At 41.5% G+C, this 20,354-nt stretch overlaps 1 protein-coding gene across 1 annotated transcript in view; it reads left to right on the top strand.

The window, feature by feature from the left end:
• The first annotated feature begins 1,296 nt into the window (after positions 1 to 1,296).
• Positions 1,297 to 20,354, top strand: part of LOC117449620 (nucleolar protein 4-like) — a 148,824-nt gene continuing 129,766 nt past the window's right edge. The window contains exon 1 of the mRNA XM_034087400.2: positions 1,297 to 2,396. Coding sequence (XP_033943291.1) covers positions 1,965 to 2,396 — 432 coding nt within the window. The 5' untranslated portion in view covers positions 1,297 to 1,964. The remainder of the gene's footprint in view (positions 2,397 to 20,354) is intronic.

Here is a 20,354-nt window from a genome sequence, read left to right as displayed (position 1 = left end):
TATAGTATATGTGTTGCAGGGGTTATAAGAAACTAGAAATATTGGACATCAAAAAAAGAAAAGGCCTCAGTTCTTGCAGAACATGTTTTCCTCAGTCTGGATCTTAGAGAATAACATTTGGAGTTGTTGTCTTTCAATTCAAATGATTTGCAACCAACCAAGGGGGAACATGTACGTATAACTCGGGGTTGAGCAGGAGACAAATTAGAAGTCAGGTTCTTAAAATGAACTCATGCTACTTTGAGGCATGTTAAGGTCAAAACCTTTCCCTAAAACGTAATCAATCATTAATCAATACTAAAATCATGCTGCAGAGGGTTTGGATTGTTTTTTCTGTACATTTTGGGGAGAAACTACATATATACAAATGTGGAGAAGTACAACAAAGAGACACTAATAAATACATCAAACAATTAACTAAACATGTGGAATGTAGAGTGAGAGATGTCATAGTGTGAAAAATACTGTCAAAACAGTCTAATGGATAAATAAACATACAACTTTTGTTTTCATATGTAATTTTTTGTTTTTGTCATTAGTATTGCACCAGATTAAGGTCATCTAAATAAATAAATAAATGTTTTATCAACCAAATATCTAAGGTGAAACAAAGAAACTAATCAGATATTATATATGTTATACTATATAATTGAAAAAGTAGAAATCCTGCATGATAATGAACACTCATCTGAACTATTAACGTTCAATTTAGATTTTGACTTGACTGAGTTTAGCTCATTTTTTGTGGTAATTTTCTGTTTTGCACATGGCTGTGTTACACCCCCTTTTGACAGCTACGGGACCGTCCTTTTTGGACACTTCCTGCTTTTTGAGCTCGAGCTGCAGCGTGCGTGTCCCGGGCTAACAGGCTGGGTGGTTGTTTGTCGCAGCAGTGTGTTTGTGTGCATTTAGGACTACAGCTGCTGCTGGGACGGACATATAGTAGCCTGTGTCATTATCACCATCTCCTTATCGTGTATTTGAGCAAGGAGGAAATGAGGCGTAGCGTTCCGCTTTAAGGGTGCAAGGGAGAGGTAAGAAACCCCGGATTCAAACAGGTGTCCGGTCGACTCCCATCAGGAGGAAGAGAGAGAAAGGTGACAAAAGGCGCCGGAGGGATATTGGGATTAATTGTCTAGAAATAGTGCTGTTAATAGGCAAATCAATCCGCTAATTTGAAGACGTGTCAATTCTTTTTTTTAAACCCTGCGCTTTGGTCCAACGGTGATGGAGACCCGACATGGAACCCAGAAGAAACCTAGATTTTAATGTTGGAATTATCTTGGTAAAATAAAAATATAGCTAAGCGTGCATCTGCGTTGCTCTCAAGAGGAGGAAGAGGAGGTGGTTGAAGAGGGGAGGCGGTGAGTGACGTCCCCCACGGGACAGGCCGAGCGACCCACGCTTCTAACAGGTGTGTCTGAAGAGGGCTCCACTCTGCACCGCCCGTCCTGCCGCTCCGTGCCCCCTCCCTGCCTGCCTCCCGGTCCCTTCTCGTGTCATATTGTTCCTGCAGAAATTGCATCCGAACAGGGGCCGGTTTTGGACTTTAATTCGGCCGTTTTTGGCATCCCCAGTGAGCGCTTATTCTTTTTCTTGTTTCCGTCTCTTCGCAGCTATCCGTTGGTGCGTATAACAGCTGAGCAGGATATCCAAACGGCTAATTTTTAGACGTTAATTTATAAAAAAACCGGATGGGACTTTGCAGCGTGTAAGTGTTTTTTGAGGAAAAGAGACAATTTAACTAGTCGAGCTAAAGGGAAGATTTGAAGATTTTGTTGAATTTGTTTCACCATAATTGGAAGGTTTGTACTGATTTTGCCCCCTGGTGAAAAGGCACCGTTGGTACTGTGGTTTCGGCGACGTTCGCTAGCCAAACCGAACCCTGAGATATTTTTACCGGACGAACAAAGTGGGCCTTTTAACAGACTATCTTGTTAAAACAAAGTGCACCTCGTTTTATCATGACAACGAGGAAAGCCAACAGTGTGGCGGACACGGTGACTACCTCCTCCACCAGCAGCAGCAGCAGCACCACCAACCACCAGAACCAGCCGAGGAGCCGGAGTCCCAGCAGCGGGGTTCCCGGTGCCGAGGCTGCGGGCGGAGGGGCGGAGATGTTCGGTGCATTTCAGGACTGGTGCCTGCGGACGTACGGGGACACCGGCAAGACCAAGACCGTGACCCGGCGTAAATACAACAAAATCCTCCAGACTCTGGTCCAGGGGGACGAGGAGAACAGCAATGGGGTGTTCCTGCACGAGAAAGGCAACAACCACATCAACGCCAAATTTAAATTCTGGGTCAAGTCCAAGGGCTTCCAGGTCGGGACGCTGCGGGACGAGAAGAACGGGTCATCGGACAGACCGGTGCTGTACGTGCCCATCAAGGCGACGGTTAGTGCATCTTCCTCTTTCACTCTGAGCGATGTGTGTGTGTGTGTCCTGTTCCACGTTGCGTGCGTGTCCATCCAGAAGAGGCTACCCTTATTTGCCTAGAGAAAAAAGGTCGTGTGTGTGTGTGTGTGTGTGTGTGTGTGTGTGTGTGTGTGTGTGTGTGTGTGTGTGTGTGTGTGTGTGTGTGTGTGTGTGTGTGTGTGTGTGTGTGTGTGTGTGTGTGTGTGTGTGTGTGTGTGTGTGTGTGTGTGTGTGTGTGTGTGTGTGTGTGTGTGTGTGTGTGTGTGTGTGTGTGTGGTGTGTGTGTGTGTGTGTGTGTGTGTGTGTGTGTGTGTGTGTGTGTGTGTGTGTGTGTGTGTGTGTGTTCTCGCATGAACAACATAACTTTTCCTGGCTCATTGCCATGGCTACAGCAGACACCTGTTCCAATACAGAGCTGAGCCTGTTAGTGGTTTTGCATTGCTAGCCTACTTTTTATTTTAAAACCCACATTTTTTTGTTATGAGCCTGTCCCAGTTGACTGAGAGACAATATACTGGTTAAGCTACAGACAACGTTGTACTAACAATGCACATTTATTCATCTGGTAATCAATCCGTTAAAAATATACTTTGTCAGTCGTTTTGTGACTGCCAGCTTATGTTAATTTTAATGAGATGAAACCAAGGAAGGGAAACAACTATTGACATTTAACAGGCTTCCACCCCTCATTCTATAAATATCTACACATCACTAAACTTATTTATTCTGTTATGAAAAGGAAAATTGTAAAGACAGAAGTCTTCAAAAAAGCTTGCAGCTTGTTATGTGTCTGTAGTAGAGTTTGCTTTAGCACTGCTGGGTGTCCCAACTGAAGTTGATGAATGATCTGTCAATCTCGCCCATCACTAAAAGGGATGATATCATGATTATCTGTCTCATCTTTACTTCTGCCCTCTTTTCACTCTAGTATTGACATTTGACCCCAGAGTTTCCCAAGTGACCCATTTTGAGCTACTTAATACTCACCTTTCTTGCTTTAATTTATTTTAAAGGTTGAATGCTTCCCCATTAAATTAAGAGTGGCTGCGTATTAGCAATCTCGGTATGCTGTTTGTGACCACGCAGGGTAAAGTCACATATTTAGACAGGTATTTTACAAATGAACCTGTTTTTGCCTTCTTCAATAATGACGTTTGTTGTGTCTGCACAAAGGTGCCGTTTTCTTGCTGCTAAATGTTTCATGAAGTTGATATAGACTTCATCATTATGATTTACAATCAGTAAGTTATTCACTGCAGCAGAACAATGTGAACATTTTGTGGTTTATCATTGAAATATATTTGTTAAGGATGTGCACAAATGATGCCGCCGTTAAAAACACCTACTCGTAATCATAAGCAAATTATGAATGATTGTTACAGTCAAAATCTTATGAAAAGGACAATTGTTGGGCTGATTATCAACATGATCTGGTTAGTGCTTAAATAATTGGTTGATGCATTCATTCATGAGGGCAACAAATCCAAATATTCACTGTTTCAATCCCTCGAATGTGAGAATGTACTTACTTTTATATCTTTTAGGTTTCTTATGTTCTGGATTGGTTGTTTCAGAAAACAAGCCAATTTGTGATGATCGTATTCTGACATTTTACACATGGAAATATTAATAAACAAATACATTGTTGCATCTTTCAATTTCAATGACAGTCTTTGCTGCCCATGACTCTCATCATCAACCATTTCATCTACTGTATATTTGTCTTTTTTTTAATGAAAATGTGTGTTGTCTGTTCCAACATCATGACTTTTGCCGTGATTCTAAGCAGAATCCTCTCTATTTCCAGCCATAAGTTGGTAATTGTATGTAGCTATTGAAAAAAAGGTGTTGCAGGAGCGCATTTATTGCTTTACTCTTTATTTTTCTCTTGTGGCCCACGCATTGTTGGTGTTTTCAAAAGCAGAGAGCACTTGTTGACAGCGGAGAGCAGTTTGAGTGGGATGACACACAAATATATGAATGAAAGGAAAGAAAATGTTCTTATTTCTGAAATTGCAAAACGCTATTTATATATAGAAGTGATTCAGTCTGTCTGTGTTTTCAAACAGATAGTGAGTCTGGAGAGCTGGGTCAAAATGATTTAGTTTTGTATCTGCAGACTGGAATCAGGGGTTGGTCAGATGCACACGCACACACACGCACACGCACACACACACACACACACACACACACACACACACACACACACACACACACACACACACACCACACACACACACACACACACACACACACACACACACACACACACACACACACACACACACACACACACACACACACACACACACACACACACACACACACACACACACACACACACACACACGTAGGTAGGTCGGTCGATGTGATGCAGGATTGCTGTGGAGATGAGAAATGTTTGAGGTGCTGGTTGGCATGGTTACCGCTTGGCTAATTTCACCCTGTCCCATATCATTTCATATTCAGATTAATATCGGGAGCATCGCAGCCGGGACTGGGAATCCTTTTGCACAGTTTATCTTCTGCTAATCCCTCTGAGTGTGTGTGTGTGTGTCTGTATGTGTGTGTTTCTCATCCTTGGCAGCAGCAGTTTTGTTGAGTCTGTTCAGTATCTGAGGATTGGGCTGTTGAGACTGCAGAAAGAAAGAAATCCCGTGTGTTTTCTCTTGAACTTAAACTGAGTATGCGTGTGTGTTCTGCTCCTAAACAAAACTGTACCGATGTTGTAAAGAAATCTCCAGAGCATGGATGTTTAAGCTAGTCCTCTTTTAAATTAGGCTATTGTAAGGATCCCCCAGACACAAAAAACAAACATATTTTCTCACTTCCCCTCTAGTGGTATCTAGCAGTGCAGATTGTTTTAGTCACATTTAGTTTGAAACATTTGTCTTTGCTGCCCACCTCAATAACAATGGATGTGGTTAGTCTTGAAAATCCAGAGAAATTCAAAATGTCATTGTGTCATAAGGACCGTTTTTTCAGTGCATAGTTCAAATGAACCATAAACATCACTGTGACACAGAGGGGTGTTGGGGTTGTCCCGTGTAAAGGTGCTTTGTGTATCCAGACTGAACGCCTGGTTATCATTTGATGATGAGTCGTTATTGTCTGATCAGTTTCTACTTAAAACAATCAAACAATGGAGCTCTATGGTACAGAGGAAGAATATTGATGAGGTTTCGATGCACAGACAGCACTTGTTGTTAGTACACATTAGATGTTGGTTTTGGGCTTAACAATAAGACGAATAAATACTATCACTAGTCATTTCTTGAGAGTCCCATATGACCAGTGTATCTGCACAGTTACACAATGAGCAACTTGTCATGCTCATCAGCTTTCCCTGTACATGCAAAACACAACAGTCAAGGCATTATGTCTTTAGCAATACAGGAAGTAAACATCAGATGACGGTAAATGGTAGCGACAGTGTGTCATTTTGTGTTTCAAAACTGTCTGCAAGTTGGTTTCAAGAACAATCCGTTGTGCAGATTGAAGCTCAAGTCCTCTCATCTCCTACCTGTTGAGAGATACATGCCAAACTGTTGAACCACACGGGGTCCTAATGCTGTTTATGGCTCAAATCAGCATCCTGCTTTCTTGCTGTCTGCGCCCTGCTGAGAGGGGTATGACCTGACTGCAGCAACAGCTGATCAGACACTGTTTACACACTGGTACACAAACAGCGTGTGTGTGGGAGACAAAGAGATGATATCACTCAGCTGAGGTATAAAACAATGTAGGGATGTTTAAATTGGAGACAAAAAGGTTGAGGACACAACAGTATCATTACTCTACCTGAGGGACTTGAGATTTACGTTGGAGCCAGCTCTTAACACATGTAAAACACACAGGTGACACTCATGACAGCTTGGAAGAAATCAGAACAGACACAGGAGGCATATCAGAAGACTGATGAAGAATATTAATCAGGTAAAGTGACAAAGAACTGACACTGATTCCTCCCCTTTGTTTGCATTCGTTACTCCCTGTCTGTTATACACACGCTCTTAACCCATATATTGGCCTTTTGAATGGATTTGCGCTGCAGCTTTATCGTTTTGGCTTTATTTCCAGTTTCATGTTAAGTACTGAATTAATGTCTACACAGCAGCCTCGACCTTTTGAAAATGATAAGCTCAAGAACTAGTATATGCATCATAGATGTGAAAGTGTGCCAAAGATGCATCTTATGTTTGGAGGATTAGATTGTGTTCTGTACCAAGAGATACAAATATGTATTATCCATGGGATTTATCTTATTTTGTAATTCAGTTACACAGTGCTTATTCCTGCTTCAGCCATTTAAAATGTGCTTTTACCAGTTAAGTATTCTGAACATTCTTACAAACATATCGGAAAATTATTGTCTATGGAAATAGTACAATTTAATTTAATTGATTTGAGTTTTTAACTGAAAAGCATTGTGAGTTTTAGGAACTTAGGATTTGGATGTTATGCTTTTTTTGACAATTTATTGACAATCTAAGTATTTAGGTTTGAAAAATACTGGCTGATTATTTGATTCTGAAAGTTACCACGAGTGTTTTCCTTTCTTATACATTTTTTTTGTCCGGAGAACCCATAGTTCTGTACCAATTTGATGACAAAACTGTGAAAATGTTACAACGCTTGTTTTGAACAGCACTGCAGGTACTGTGGGTACCCGGGGGATCGGGACTAATGACGTGGCGTTGATGCGTTAACATTCAAGAGGAAATAAGACATTTTAATTTGATTCTGCTTATACCTAAAGCACACAAGTTGGCCGGCCCTACTGCTGGATTTCCTCTCTGCTTTCGGTCAGATATCTGCTGCTGGTGCGACAGTATTCCAACCTTTATAGTGCTGTTGTGCTGAATGGGGATGCATTGTTTTCTCTGTATGTTTTTTGGTATCTAGTTGGCATCGAGAAATGGCGAAGTGGATTTTTACTTCAGTGACAGAGGGAACTGGGTGCTTTAAAAACCCACGAATACATCTAAATTCTTGTTTTTTATTGGCCTTCAGGTACCTGTTACAGTTTTATGAGACATCTCAACCATTTCTCCTCCACAGTTGAATTAGATTTCTAAATCAGACCACAAGGTATATTAAACTGCCAGGTATCCATAGCAACAATACTTTGAATTCATGCTATGTTAACAGTTAACTATAAACATGACTATTTGAACACAGCTTGTCTTCTTCCTTTGATAACTCGCCATGAAATTAAGAGAGGTAACACACTGTTTCAGAACAGGACCGAAGCGTTATGGACTCTAACATGATGCTGTGTGTTCGGCTGCCTCAAGGTGCTGTTGTGTTTTTAGTTTTTTTCAAATTCAGCCAGGGTCATGTGCTACATTTCATCATCCTCTTCAGTTCACTACCACTAAGTAAATATGGCAAGTTATTAAAAATGAGGGTATGTAACACAAGTTCACTAAAATGGCTGCTGGTGGGGAAGCTACCCTTCAGTTAATTCAGGAGGGCACTTTTTAATTAGCATAATTAGTAGTGAAACCGCCCATTTTGCCTGTGGGGGTTTTGGTTTAAGACTCGGAAGAGAATCTGGCCAGAAGGAACATGTACAGCCCTTTTAATGTAAAATATTGTAACACATACACCATCAGAAACGTGTATATATGTGGTGTGTGTCTTAAGACTATCCATGTCTTTATAATCATGACCTATTATGGTTTTGGCTTTCTGTGAGAAAATGTTGCTGGAAAAAGTTCTGTCTATACATTTAGCTCGTTTTTATGTCCCACAAAATACAAATGTACAAAGCAGATTAAACACGTTATGACTTCAGCTATTTCTTTGTACGTTTAGTATGTTGAACACTGCCGGCATGTTAAATGTAGGATCTATGAAACCATAAGTATGTTTTCATTGGAGCATAATAAGCGGAAACTGAAATGTTTATTTTTTCTTTACCTTAGAATAATCCTCCCGGAATGGACAAACATAAGGTTGGCTCTAGCTTTCACTTTTTTTACGTTACCTCAAGGCAACCATAGTTGCATTAGGGTTATGCATAGTAGCATTAATTAAAATATATTTCACATACAATTTAAATAAATGTTGACTCGTACCATCTCTGGGTCACCTCTTTGTATGATGCACTGGAAAGTGAAGGCATCAGTTTCTCTCGTGCTAACAGAGTCTGAAGCTTCAGCTAAAGAAGGAAGCACTGAGTGGTTAGTTGGGACTAATAATAGTTGCTATCTAGACAGTGGTGTCAAGTACATGTGATGACTGCTTCCCCTTCCCTTCACTGTCCACAACCAGAACGGTAGAGAGAGGAGGGTTGGCCAGTTTGAAGCAGAGCCCTATGTACAACGAGTTGTTTATGTGGCTCCATGGATCACGGGTGTATAACTGTGTTTAGTGTGTGCGTGTGTGTGTGTGCGTGTGTGTGTGTGTGTGAACATCAAGACACCTAACAGACACAGTTCTTCTAGTGAAATAACACTGCTTATACTTAGACATACTTTGACTCTGATATAACAAGTGGACAGGACAAATCCACCTAGCTCAGTCCCAGACCTTTGTGTAACCGCTCACATTTCTGAATCTTTTTATAATTCAAATATGTCTGATGTTCTCAAATACAGTTGTTTCCCACCTGTAAATACAACGTATACAATTGAAGCTTTCTAGACATAAATATGAATAGGGACGTCATTTTTCCTGTATCAGTGCTAGTTATTTGCGGACAGAAAAAAGTGAATTCCATGCGGTGGTTGTTAAAACTGTCCCAAGCTGACTAGTTTAAAACAAGACATTGTAAAAATATGTCAAATATGCATTCAATGCCTTCACATTTAAGGTCATATAGGGTAGAGGCAGGTGCCATCATCTACAGCGAGGAGCTGAGTAATACTTTCTATACAATATGCAATTGCTGTAAATAATATTGTTTGTTTTGATGTTACTCATTCCCTCACTACTGTACTCGCTTGTACCACAAACTGGTGCTTAATGTATTCCCCTTCTGCCTCCATGATTAGTTTTGCCGCATGAGAACAATGCCCAAATGGCTGAAATTTAAACTGTGATATCCTCCGATGAGGGTGGCTGTCACATTCAGTATAAATCAGATACACAGAGCTGTCTTGACTTGGAATTGACTCCGATTAACCAGGCTTGTCTGCGCTCTTATCAGCACCGTAGTGGGATGGGAAAATGGTATGTTTAGGTAAACAGATGGATGAATGAAACCTGTGTGTGTGTGTGTGTGTGTGTGTGTGTGTGTGTGTGTGTGTGTGTGTGTGTGTGTGTGTGTGTGTGTGTGTGTGTGTGTGTGTGTGTGTGTGTGTGTGTGTGTGTGTGTGTGTGTGTGTGTGTGTGTGTGTGTGTGTGTGTGTGTGTGTGTGTGTCCTCTATTAGCAGAGACAATTTGTCCCAATGTAGTACCGTGAAAGGAGGAGGAGGGACTCTATGAGAGTGCTGTCCTGTGCAGATGGGGGTCTGACAGTCTGTGTGTGTCTGCTGAAGGAGGGACAGCTTAATTGGGCTGGCCCCTTCTATCAGGCCTCGGAGATCTCGGCTATCTCAAAGAGCCCCTTATTCCGTCATTATAAAAACTCTAAATTGACAGGAATTGGTATGACTCTGGTCCGTGTGTGTGTGTCCTACCCTCCCGTTGACCCTATCGTACGCCATAGTCCGTATGTGTGAGTAAGCAACTGTTCATCTGTGCCAGAGGTTATGACAGGGCCGAGCTCTGGGTGAAGCAGCGGGCACAGTGCTGGGAAACAAAAGAGACACCAAAATCAACTCTGTGACGACTTCAAGGAACTTAAAGTTGCCCAGACTACTCCGCAGGCTTTGCCAGAATAGCGCCCCAGAATAGCTTTAAACACCAGTGCCTTGTGGGTAATGCTTGTCAACCTCCCTGTGACCTGGGTGTGAGTCTCTCAACATAGGATTTAGAAAAGAAACTGCACTGTTGAAGTGTCTCCTCTTTGCTGATTTCTTAATCTGACATTAAACTTATTCAACATGTCTCCTCATAAGAGAGATGAGATATCAGGAGACCGCATGAAGACAAGCTAAATCAATTTCCCCCAACTGTAGACATAATTTCAGCATTGCTCTTTCAAAGATGTGTCTTAAATGCAAGATGGAAATAGGTACCGTGACTAATTGTCTTTGTAATTAAGTCCATTTAAAAGCTAAAATACCATATTATTTGTTTTATGTTTGGAGTGTTGGTCTGACTAAACAAGCAAACTAGGCTTCAGGGAATTTTGCTGACATTTTGTAGAGGAATTGATGAATCTTTCTAATAACAAAAATAAGCAGCAGATTATCCATTATGGAAATAATTTTTCAATTGTGATTAATATTCTAAATATCGTGCTTCCACAATAAGACTACCAATCAACCATTATTTTTGGTTATCATTTAATCGTGAAAGTATATTTTAGTTCATGAAATGGCAGTAAATGCAATTTCTTGCCTTTTTTAAAACATTGATATATCCTGCTTTTCTCTGTTCTTATCTTTACACAAGTGAATATGATTGTGGATTGGACTGACAAAACAAGGCGTTTGAAGACATCAACTTGGATATAGAAAAAACTGGGATGGACGATTTATTGATTCATCGGATTCATCGATAATATAAATAATCGTTACAACCCTGAATGACGAATGACTACTATAAACCCAACAAGGGGGCGGCTGAATTTTTTAATGTACTTTCATTCTAGGCGTCGTTCACTTCCAGGTAATTCACCCAAAAATGGACAGATTTGTTATGACTGTTATTAAATTTAATCTTTTTACAGCTGTATTTCTTTGACTTTTGATTGACTTTTAATTATGTCCAGTCCATTTCTGCACGTTCCTCTTGTATCTACTAGACTTTATTTCCCGGGTTGTACTGAAACATTTAAAACGTAAGCCGGCTGTAGGGACAATTTACTACAGTAGCTAGAAACTTGTTAGCCTCAGGACATTTAGTGTTCGGAGATGATGATTCCCTCTTTGTGTCAGCTGCAGTGACTTCCTGCAAAGTGACTGCTGTTGATTTGTTTGCACTTCTGAGTGTGTGTGTGTGGGGCTACAGCAACTCATACAGAATCAGGCGCACACACACACACACACACACACACACACACACACACACACACACACACACACACACACACACACACACACACACACACACACACACACACACACACACACACACACACACACACACACACACACACACACACACACACACACACCTAGCCGTTGTCTTTGTTTCGTGGATCAGTGCAAGTGTCAGATGTCTTGGAGCACAATGGAAGCAACCCCCCCTCTGTTTGAGCGTGTGTGAGGCTGCTCAAAGACAGAAGGGGTGAACGAGTGTGTGCGTGTGTGTGCACGCACACAGCTAAACCTCTTGCTGAGCAGCTGTATGTTGTTGTTTGGTTGTGTAATTATGTTACTGAGCGTCCATAGAAAGTGTGTGTCTGTGGGGTGGTTGTTAGATAGGGATAAGATGAAGCTGGAAACTCCATTAAAGGGTCGAACTTCAAAATAATAGGACATTTCTAACAGTAGTTGGGTATAAAGGGAAATGCAGATGTCTCCGGTAATTGTATCCTTCAGTTGACATTACATGCAGGATAAAGTATTTATAATTGACACCCATTAATTCTTTTAAATCTGCTCACCCAGTTCATACATAAATAAAAATATATTATATCTTCTTATTTCTGTATCAATAACCCTCATGTCCATTAAGGCCTTTTGAGATGAGCAAGGCCGACTGCTCACCTACATGAATGTATTACAATTGTAAATATGTTTGGCACCTGTGCCTTCATTAGACGGCTCCAAGTAAAGAGACCAGCAGAAAACAACTTGCAGAATGCAAGAAAATCAGCTAAGGGTGTTGTGGGTGTCATTTAGCTACCAAGACTATAATAATGATATTTTAGGGGTTTAATTAAATATATTGAAATATTTTGGACCAGATGCGTCTATTTTAAGATAACTTTGATTTGATTTTAAATAAATAAAAATGTCTGTAATGCTAAAAAAACATTGTTTTAGCTGAAAATAATAATGATTGTTGAAGACCGTTGCATCAGTTTGCCTGATAGTAATATAAGATTATATTTCTCCTGTTTTCATCCTGATTTCTTTGTCTCTACTGATTAGGATAAACATGTTTGAAGTGATTTTTTCAAATCAAAATCATATACCACTGTTGATGTTGATGGTCTTGTTTTTGAAACATATTACTATAATTGCCATATAAAAATGTACGGTAACTATTCCTCTTTGTATGCATGAAAGAAAATCTATAAAATCACACCCCTATCACATCAAGGGTTTATTATAGAGTTAAATACCACAGGTACGCCAAAGACAAGCGAGCGATGTCTGATAATGAGCGGGTGCTGTCTCTCATTTTCAAACAAAGTTAACGTTCAATGTGACACACACATCCACTGTACTGTGACATTAAAGTTTAGACATCAGCCTCTGACACCTCCATACAAACATTTCTGTCCTTCTCGAACCGTCGCAAAAAGGTTTGTCAAAAGAGAATAAGTTTTCTCTTTTAATTGGTTGGATGAGAAGAAAACAGAACTTGATCACTTGTGCAGATCATGCTCAATGTCTTAATTGGTGAGGCTGTATTTAGATGGTTGCCATGCCTTCTGAGCTCCTACGTGTTCAACACAATATACAGTGACACTTTGTGTACCCTGAACTAATTAAAAAGTGAAAAGGTTGACATTTCCATATAAATACACATTTCACCTTTACACGTTCCTTTGTCAAAGCTTTGTGTCGTAGTTTTGCATTTATTAGATGGGTGGAGTGAAATGTATTTATATGTGATAAACCGGCATGAACATTAAAGGTTAAAGGATACATTATCAACTAATACAGATTTGAAAGGATCCTATAACAGAAACATTGAGTGTAAAAACTCTGTCAAAGCTGTCAAGAGTTGATAAAGTTAATACAGCTTTAATTTAATTCAACACCTTCACATTTAAGTGAGTATTTGCCATACTTTTCTGTTGGGGAATCAAGTTTAATTGAAAGAAAATGTGCCTTATTATAATTTTTGGCTGGTTATTTATGAAACTGCACATGATAATTTCAAAATACATTTTGAAATGAATCGTTCTTTTTGTTCTTAAGAAAGGAGTTATTTCTTTGAACAAAGATAAAAGCAGCTGCTAATTGGCAAAGGACTCCAGCTGTGAGAGGGACAAACTGGAACATTTTGCTGCTGGCAAATTGAATTTGGGTCAAAGATTTGAAATATGTTGAAATATGACTGATAAGGACGGCTTCATTTGTAGTGGAGCGCTGCTGGAAAAAAAAACAATTTATCTGGAGCCACACACACTGAATTTGTAACAGTGCTGGTATTTTTTGAAACACATTCACTCGCAGTATTTTTTCAGACCAAACCAGGCTCACCTCCCCCTCGGTGTTCTCCGTTGCCATGGTGAATGGCTCCTTTCGGCCGCAGTGATGGTGAAAAGAAATTAACACCAGTCTTAATTAGACTTGCAGAGTTTCAATTTCCACCTTGGTCCCTCCTGCCTCCGCCTGCCTCCCCCTGACCTTCTCCTCCCTCTCATCACTCCCCTCTTCCACCTGAAAGGCAGCCTGGCATATTAACAGCAGCCACCAGGCATAATTAATGAGAGCAGCCAGTCACAGGCGGCCCTCTGAGATTAACAACGGCTTAAACACGCTAAATGATACACTCACTGCTTTGTTTGGGGAGAGTGCGCAGGCTGAGAGTATGACAAATGTGGTCTTCTGGAGATTCATCTCTTTTTAAAAAGTTGTCTTTTCATTTTCTAAGAGTCAGACTACAGATGAATGTATTTTATTTACTCTTCATACAACACTTCAACTATACGACAGCTTTAACAGCTGTAATGACTGCACTTCAAGTACTTTTAACTGTTACACTTCAACTGTATTAGCTTCTAGACATACACTTAAACATTTGTTACTCTTCAATTGACATTTTAACTGCTGTCACTGCTAAAATACCAACGGACACTTTCACTAATTTCACTTACACTGATTCCAACAGCTCCAGTTCAACAGATACTTCAAAACCTTTTAGCGCTCAACGTCAGCTGGCACTTCAACAGCTTTAAGAGCTCTGAGTCCGACTGTAACTCCCATACTATATCTCATTTGCACTTATTTAAAACACTTTTCTTTTTTTTTCTTTTTTGGGAAACAGTCTGATAAAAAGTACGGAGAAAAGTGTCCTTTCAGACTCTTCTACATGCAGTCTAATTTTGAGTCTAACAGCCCGTCCACACTACAGCTTCAAAAAAAGCTTGGAGCTGGGCGTGTCTGAAGCTCGACCAACAACCAATCACATGGATCTCCCGCCCCTGACACACTAGCAGCGGTTTGATTGGCAAGAGCTTGTACTGGCATATGATTTGATTGGCTGACGCTTCCACCGAAAGCTTCAGAAGCTTCAAAAGTTGAACATTGCTCAACTTTTGCAGCCTGAAACGCCAGGAAAGCTCCGCTCTGCTTCCCACAATGCAGTTCGGCGAAAAGTGACGTCACCCCATTCAAAGTGAATGGGCAGACGCGTTGGAAACCGTTTTTGAAGCTGTCGAAGCTGTAGTGTGGACGGGCCGTTACTCAAAGTCACATGTCTACTCAATGACTGGAGATAGTGGAGGTGGTCTATGTTTATTATGTGTTGATGCTGATTTATCAAAGTGTGTGTGTAAGGGGTTAACAGGATCATGATTCATCTGAGGCAAAACAAACTGAGATAGTGAAGGGACAATTATGCTCACATATCGTCTGAGCAGCATGTTGGCTTTAGCATAGTCCATTTCTGAATAATTGAAAAACATAAAAATCCCATAATACGTATTTGGACAGCTATTGTATTTTAGAAGCTCTGTGTAACCACACTTTTATGTTTGGTGCATTGTTAGTCCTAAAGCGCTGTTTTACTTTGACCTGTGACCTTAGGTCAGGCTGCTTAATTGACCTTACAAATTGTGAAATCTCCAGAAGCCTATCTAACAATAGTTCTCATTGTTGCTGACATGTATTCAATATGAAAGAGTGCAATGATTCAAACTAATTATTCAGCCTGTCATCCTTTACTTTTTAAAACGAGAACGCCATCTTAAAGGTCCCATGTCATGGCCATTTCTACTGATCATAATTCCATTGTTGAGTTCTACTAAAATAGATTTATACTGTGGAATTTTCCAAACTCACATTGGTTTCTCAAACAGCATCTCTGTAAAGTATGTGTATTCACTCTCTGTCCTAAACGGCTTGTTGGAGCTCCTGCCCCCCCCCCTCCCTGTGAGCCCAGTGTGCTCTGATTGGTCGGGACGTTGCGAGCTCGTTGCTGCTGCGAGGAGCGGACAGGTTTCCAGGTCGGCGATACAGCGAGAACAAGCGAAACCCATCCTGAGCACACACAAACACTCACAGCCGAAGTAAAAACAATAAGTGTGGCTTGATATTGAGTAAGAAAAAGGTTTATAACGCTGTGAGCATTTCTCCGCAATCCCAATTTAGCAGTCCGAAAAACGTTTACCCATTTAAACAGTCGTGGTAGATACCTTGTTTGTTTTAAACATCATAAATATCGTAAATACACAAACAACAATGAATACCTACAGGTTGTGTACCCGAATCTCCCGCTGGTCCAAACAAAGTAGGAACAGCATCGTTCTTCAGTGCCCTACGCTGTACATATCCGGCATGAATCGCTGAAAGGTTTGTGAAGCTTTGTTTCGTGAAATGCTGGCAGAGGGTGTGGCCTCTGGGTATGCACACGTCACAGTACCCAGGAAGTAAACAATGGAAAATGAGAAATCTCCAACGAGGCGTTCTGGGGCAGCATAGACAGGTCTTTTCTGTGTTAGAGTTTTACTCGCTACAGGGTGTACTTTGAGGGTTTTTGACTCTGCAGACCGTTTACATGCAGAAAAACCTTCATAACACAAGGGGACGGGGAATAACCGGAAAAGCATGACATGGGCCCTTTAATGTGTGTAGGGGGAGAGTTTCTTGTTTGTTTTTTCATATTTGTACTGTCTGTCCTGTCGCATCGCTCCTTCTGACCTGCGCTATCATAAAATCAGCACGTTTGGTAGTTCAGTGGCAATTTATGGATATCTGCACAGTTTTATTATTATTTTAGTAACAGCGTTTGGCTCTGAATACATTTTTTGGTTTTTAAAATGTATTTTAAACTGAAAGCACAGTTATGAAAAAAGTAAGATTGATAGGTCATTGAACTTGTATAGAACGGATTCATTATTAATGCTCCTAATTACATCAGTGCTTTTTCTACTCATCAAAAAGCCATATAAAGAGTAACAGTACATAGTGTATGTAAATGAACTTCTATGTCATCAGCCTGCTGCTGCTGTGAGGGGTATTGTAGAGAAAATGTGCACACCTGTGTGACCACAGATTATGAATATCAACACATGATTAGACCGCCTAATCACCCAAATCTGATCCGGCCACCTGTGAATTAGTGAGCAGTCAGACTAAGAAGAGACATGAGCGGCAGCTGGAGAAAACCAGCAGCTCTCACTTTTTCTAAAAGTCCAGGTTGTGTTAAGAGTAACCAATGACCTGACAAACCAGAAACACTCAAGGTAACACTTTCCTTAATAAACATGCATTTCCGTCCTCAAAAAGCAGCCTGCAAATTGAATTAGCTGCCAGATTTTTACCAACAGAAGTGGTTCACTTATTTGTCGGTACTATTGTCAATAATGTAATCCCTCAAATCAAATTTTAAATGATTGATCATTTTAATAATCTTCTTCATGAATTGACAAATGTTTTGATGCTCGTCTAACAATCAGGATAAAGACATTTTTGAAAAGTACAATCATCTCGCATCATTGGTAGAATTCTTGGAAGAATAAGTATTGAGGTCGACTCTGAAAACAAATGACTTGTTTTGAGCAGTGAAATGAGTTGCCTCTGCGATGTGTTGCTGCTTCTGTGTTTATTGTCTGGTTGATGAATGGACTGTCTCTCTCTGTGCTGTGCCTCCAAGTCCAACAACACAAATATTAAGAAGTCAGACCACATTTGGAGCTGGTCTGTGTCTCATATGGCCACATTATTTTAGCAATGTGTATGCAAATGCGTCCGTGGCTCCATGGACAAAGCACCTACTCACATGACGTCCTCTGTAGGCGTAAGAACTAAGCACCAAGTCGTTGGTTTTGTCCAAGGCTGCTTTTCAACACAAGTAAGAATTGTCTTTTGAAATGATTTCTCATCCCACAGACACCATAGATAGAGAAACTTGTGTTTTTGGTGCCATCATCATTTTTGGTGAGTGTCCTGGTACTCTCCATAGATTTGACACTTAGCCACCTGCTCTCATCCCTGCTATCTGGAGCTCTGTGCGCTGTGTTGGTGGCAGTAAGGTAGAAACATTGGTTGACAATACTCTTATATTTAAGGATCATTTAATCTATTTAAAAATCCAATCATATTACACATACAGCCGTTTTACGGAGAAAAGTAGGCCCCCTGGCACGAAGGCAAAAGACAAAGACACAATATAGCTGGGAAGTGAGATCCAATCACTAGTGAGACGCATTCTGAAGCCATGTGTGAACCATCGCCTTAAAGTCTGTACACAGTGATCGGATCAACAAGACACATGTCGGAACAGGCAAACACCCTGTGATGGACAGCTCCAGAGTCTAGTCATGGGATCGAGATCCTCTAATCGATAAGTCGGTAGAGCTAGTGGATGGATTATTTCCCTGTCTTGTTATCTCACCTGGAGGGAGCTGAGTGAAAATAGTTCAGTTCATCAGGACTCCCCTGTTTAGCTTTATGGATGGAAGGGAACATTTGACTGCTGGTTTGGTGTAGACCAGGCTGGGAGGAGGAGGAGGAGGAGGAGGAGGAGGAGGAGGAGGAGGAGGAGGAGGAGGAGGAGGAGGAGGTTCTTGTGGGACAATGGGTTTCTCATTATCATGTCTTCCCCCCCTCCCTCTCCTCTCCGTTCCTGTACCTCCTCCCCCTCCTAAACCCACCCCCCCCCCACCCCCACCTCCCTTCAAGCATCCCTCCTCTTTCATTCTCACTATCTCCCCTCTGACACCCCCACTCTCCTCATGTTTCTCCTCGTCTCCCCTATCCCTCTTCCATGTTCAGCTTCTCTACCCCCCCAGAACCCTTCCTCTTTTCCCACAATGCCCCTTTCTCCGCTGCCAACACTGCTGGTTAATTAGCTCGATGCTCCTTAGGTGTGTGTGTGTGTGTGTGTGTGTGTGTGTGTGTGTGTGTGTGTGTGTGTGTGTGTGTGTGTGTGTGTGTGTGTGTGTGTGTGTGTGTGTGTGTGTGTGTGTGTGTGTGTGTGTGTGTGTGTGTGTGTGTGTGTGTGTGTGTGTGTGTGTGTGTGTGTGTGTGTGTGTGTGTGTGTGTGTGTGTGTGTGTGTGTGTGTGTGTGTGTGTGTGTGTGTGTGTGTGTGTGTGTGTGTGTGTGTGTGTGTGTGGCTTTAGTCATCAACATCAACACCATCATCAACGTCACCCTTATTGCAATCATAATCATATCACTGTCATTATTATCATAATAATAATCCTCATTAGTATCATCATCACTATTATGTTTCTGCTCCGAGCAGCTGATTTCGCTTTGACAAAGAACTTATTTTAATGAAAGTTTTAGGTTTAAAACTGATTTGGATCTGTAAGAAAAGCGCTCAACTTAACTAATAGATAGACAATATGATATTGCTGGAAGCAGGTAAACAATAATATTGAATCGTCACCCATCCTCACGCTATGTCTTAATTCACTTATGCCTTCTACTTACTTTAATTAATCTGAAGTCATAACAAATGCTCTTTTCTTAGCTATATTTCTTTAATCAGGTTAATATTGTAGTCCATGCCGACACAGTCGATGTCAGAAGGAAAGGAAAAGCCTCCTTTTTCATTCTCGCTCTTTAAATCTGTCTTAACTTTTGCACTGCACTGAGGAGGAGGACTGGGATGAAAGGATGTGAGATTGGAGGAAAGGATGAAGAAGTATACGTGCAGAAAAGGAAAGAAGATTTACAGCATCTGGGAAGAAGTGTTTGGATTGTGGGATCAAGTCCTCTGGAGAGAGAAGGAGATGATGGATGGATAGATGGAGTGAGACGGAGCGATGGGATGCTGCTGTGGGTAGAGAGAGGGATAGAAGCAGGTCACAGTGAGCAGGATGGATGGAGGGAAGAGAGGTGGATGGGGGGGGGGGGGTGTGTGGGTTTGTGTCATGGCCCATTTAGCTGCTGCCGAATGTGAAGACTGTAAGCAGGATTATCACCGACTGTCAGACAGTTGCTTCTTTTCTTCTTTTCTACAGCTTGTAGAAGCAGCCTGTCGTCTCTTCCTTGAATCACGCTGCCTGCTCACACAGCAGCGTGTTTAGGAAGTGCCTCAATCATTTCCATAAGAGCACTTTGAACCCAACGCACCCGGCCGGCAAGGAACTGCACTTTCCAATCAAATGCATGCAAGCACACATCCCTAGGACAATATTGGATAGCATTTGAATGTTGTAAATGTGGAAGGTTGTCATCCATCCATCCATCCATCCATCCATCTTCTCCCGCTTATCCGTGGTCGGGTCGCGGGGGTAGCAGTTCCAGCAGAGAGCCCCAAACTTCCTTTTCCCTGGCGACATCAACCAGCTCTGACTGGGGGGTCCCAAGGCGCTCCCAGGCCAGAGAAGAGATATAATCCCTCCACCTGGTCCTAGGTCTACCCCTTGGTCTCCTCCCAGCTGGACGTGCCTGGAACACCTCCCTAGGGAGGCGCCCAGGTGGCATCCTAACTAGGTGCCTGAACCACCTCAACTGGCTCCTTTCGACGCGAAGGAGGAGCGGCTCAACTCCGAGTCCCTCCCTGATGACCGAACTTCTCACCT

Source organism: Pseudochaenichthys georgianus, chromosome 7 (assembly GCF_902827115.2).
Source record: "Pseudochaenichthys georgianus chromosome 7, fPseGeo1.2, whole genome shotgun sequence".
Classification (NCBI taxonomy): domain Eukaryota; kingdom Metazoa; phylum Chordata; class Actinopteri; order Perciformes; family Channichthyidae; genus Pseudochaenichthys; species Pseudochaenichthys georgianus.
This window is presented reverse-complemented; position numbering and strand designations above follow the sequence as displayed.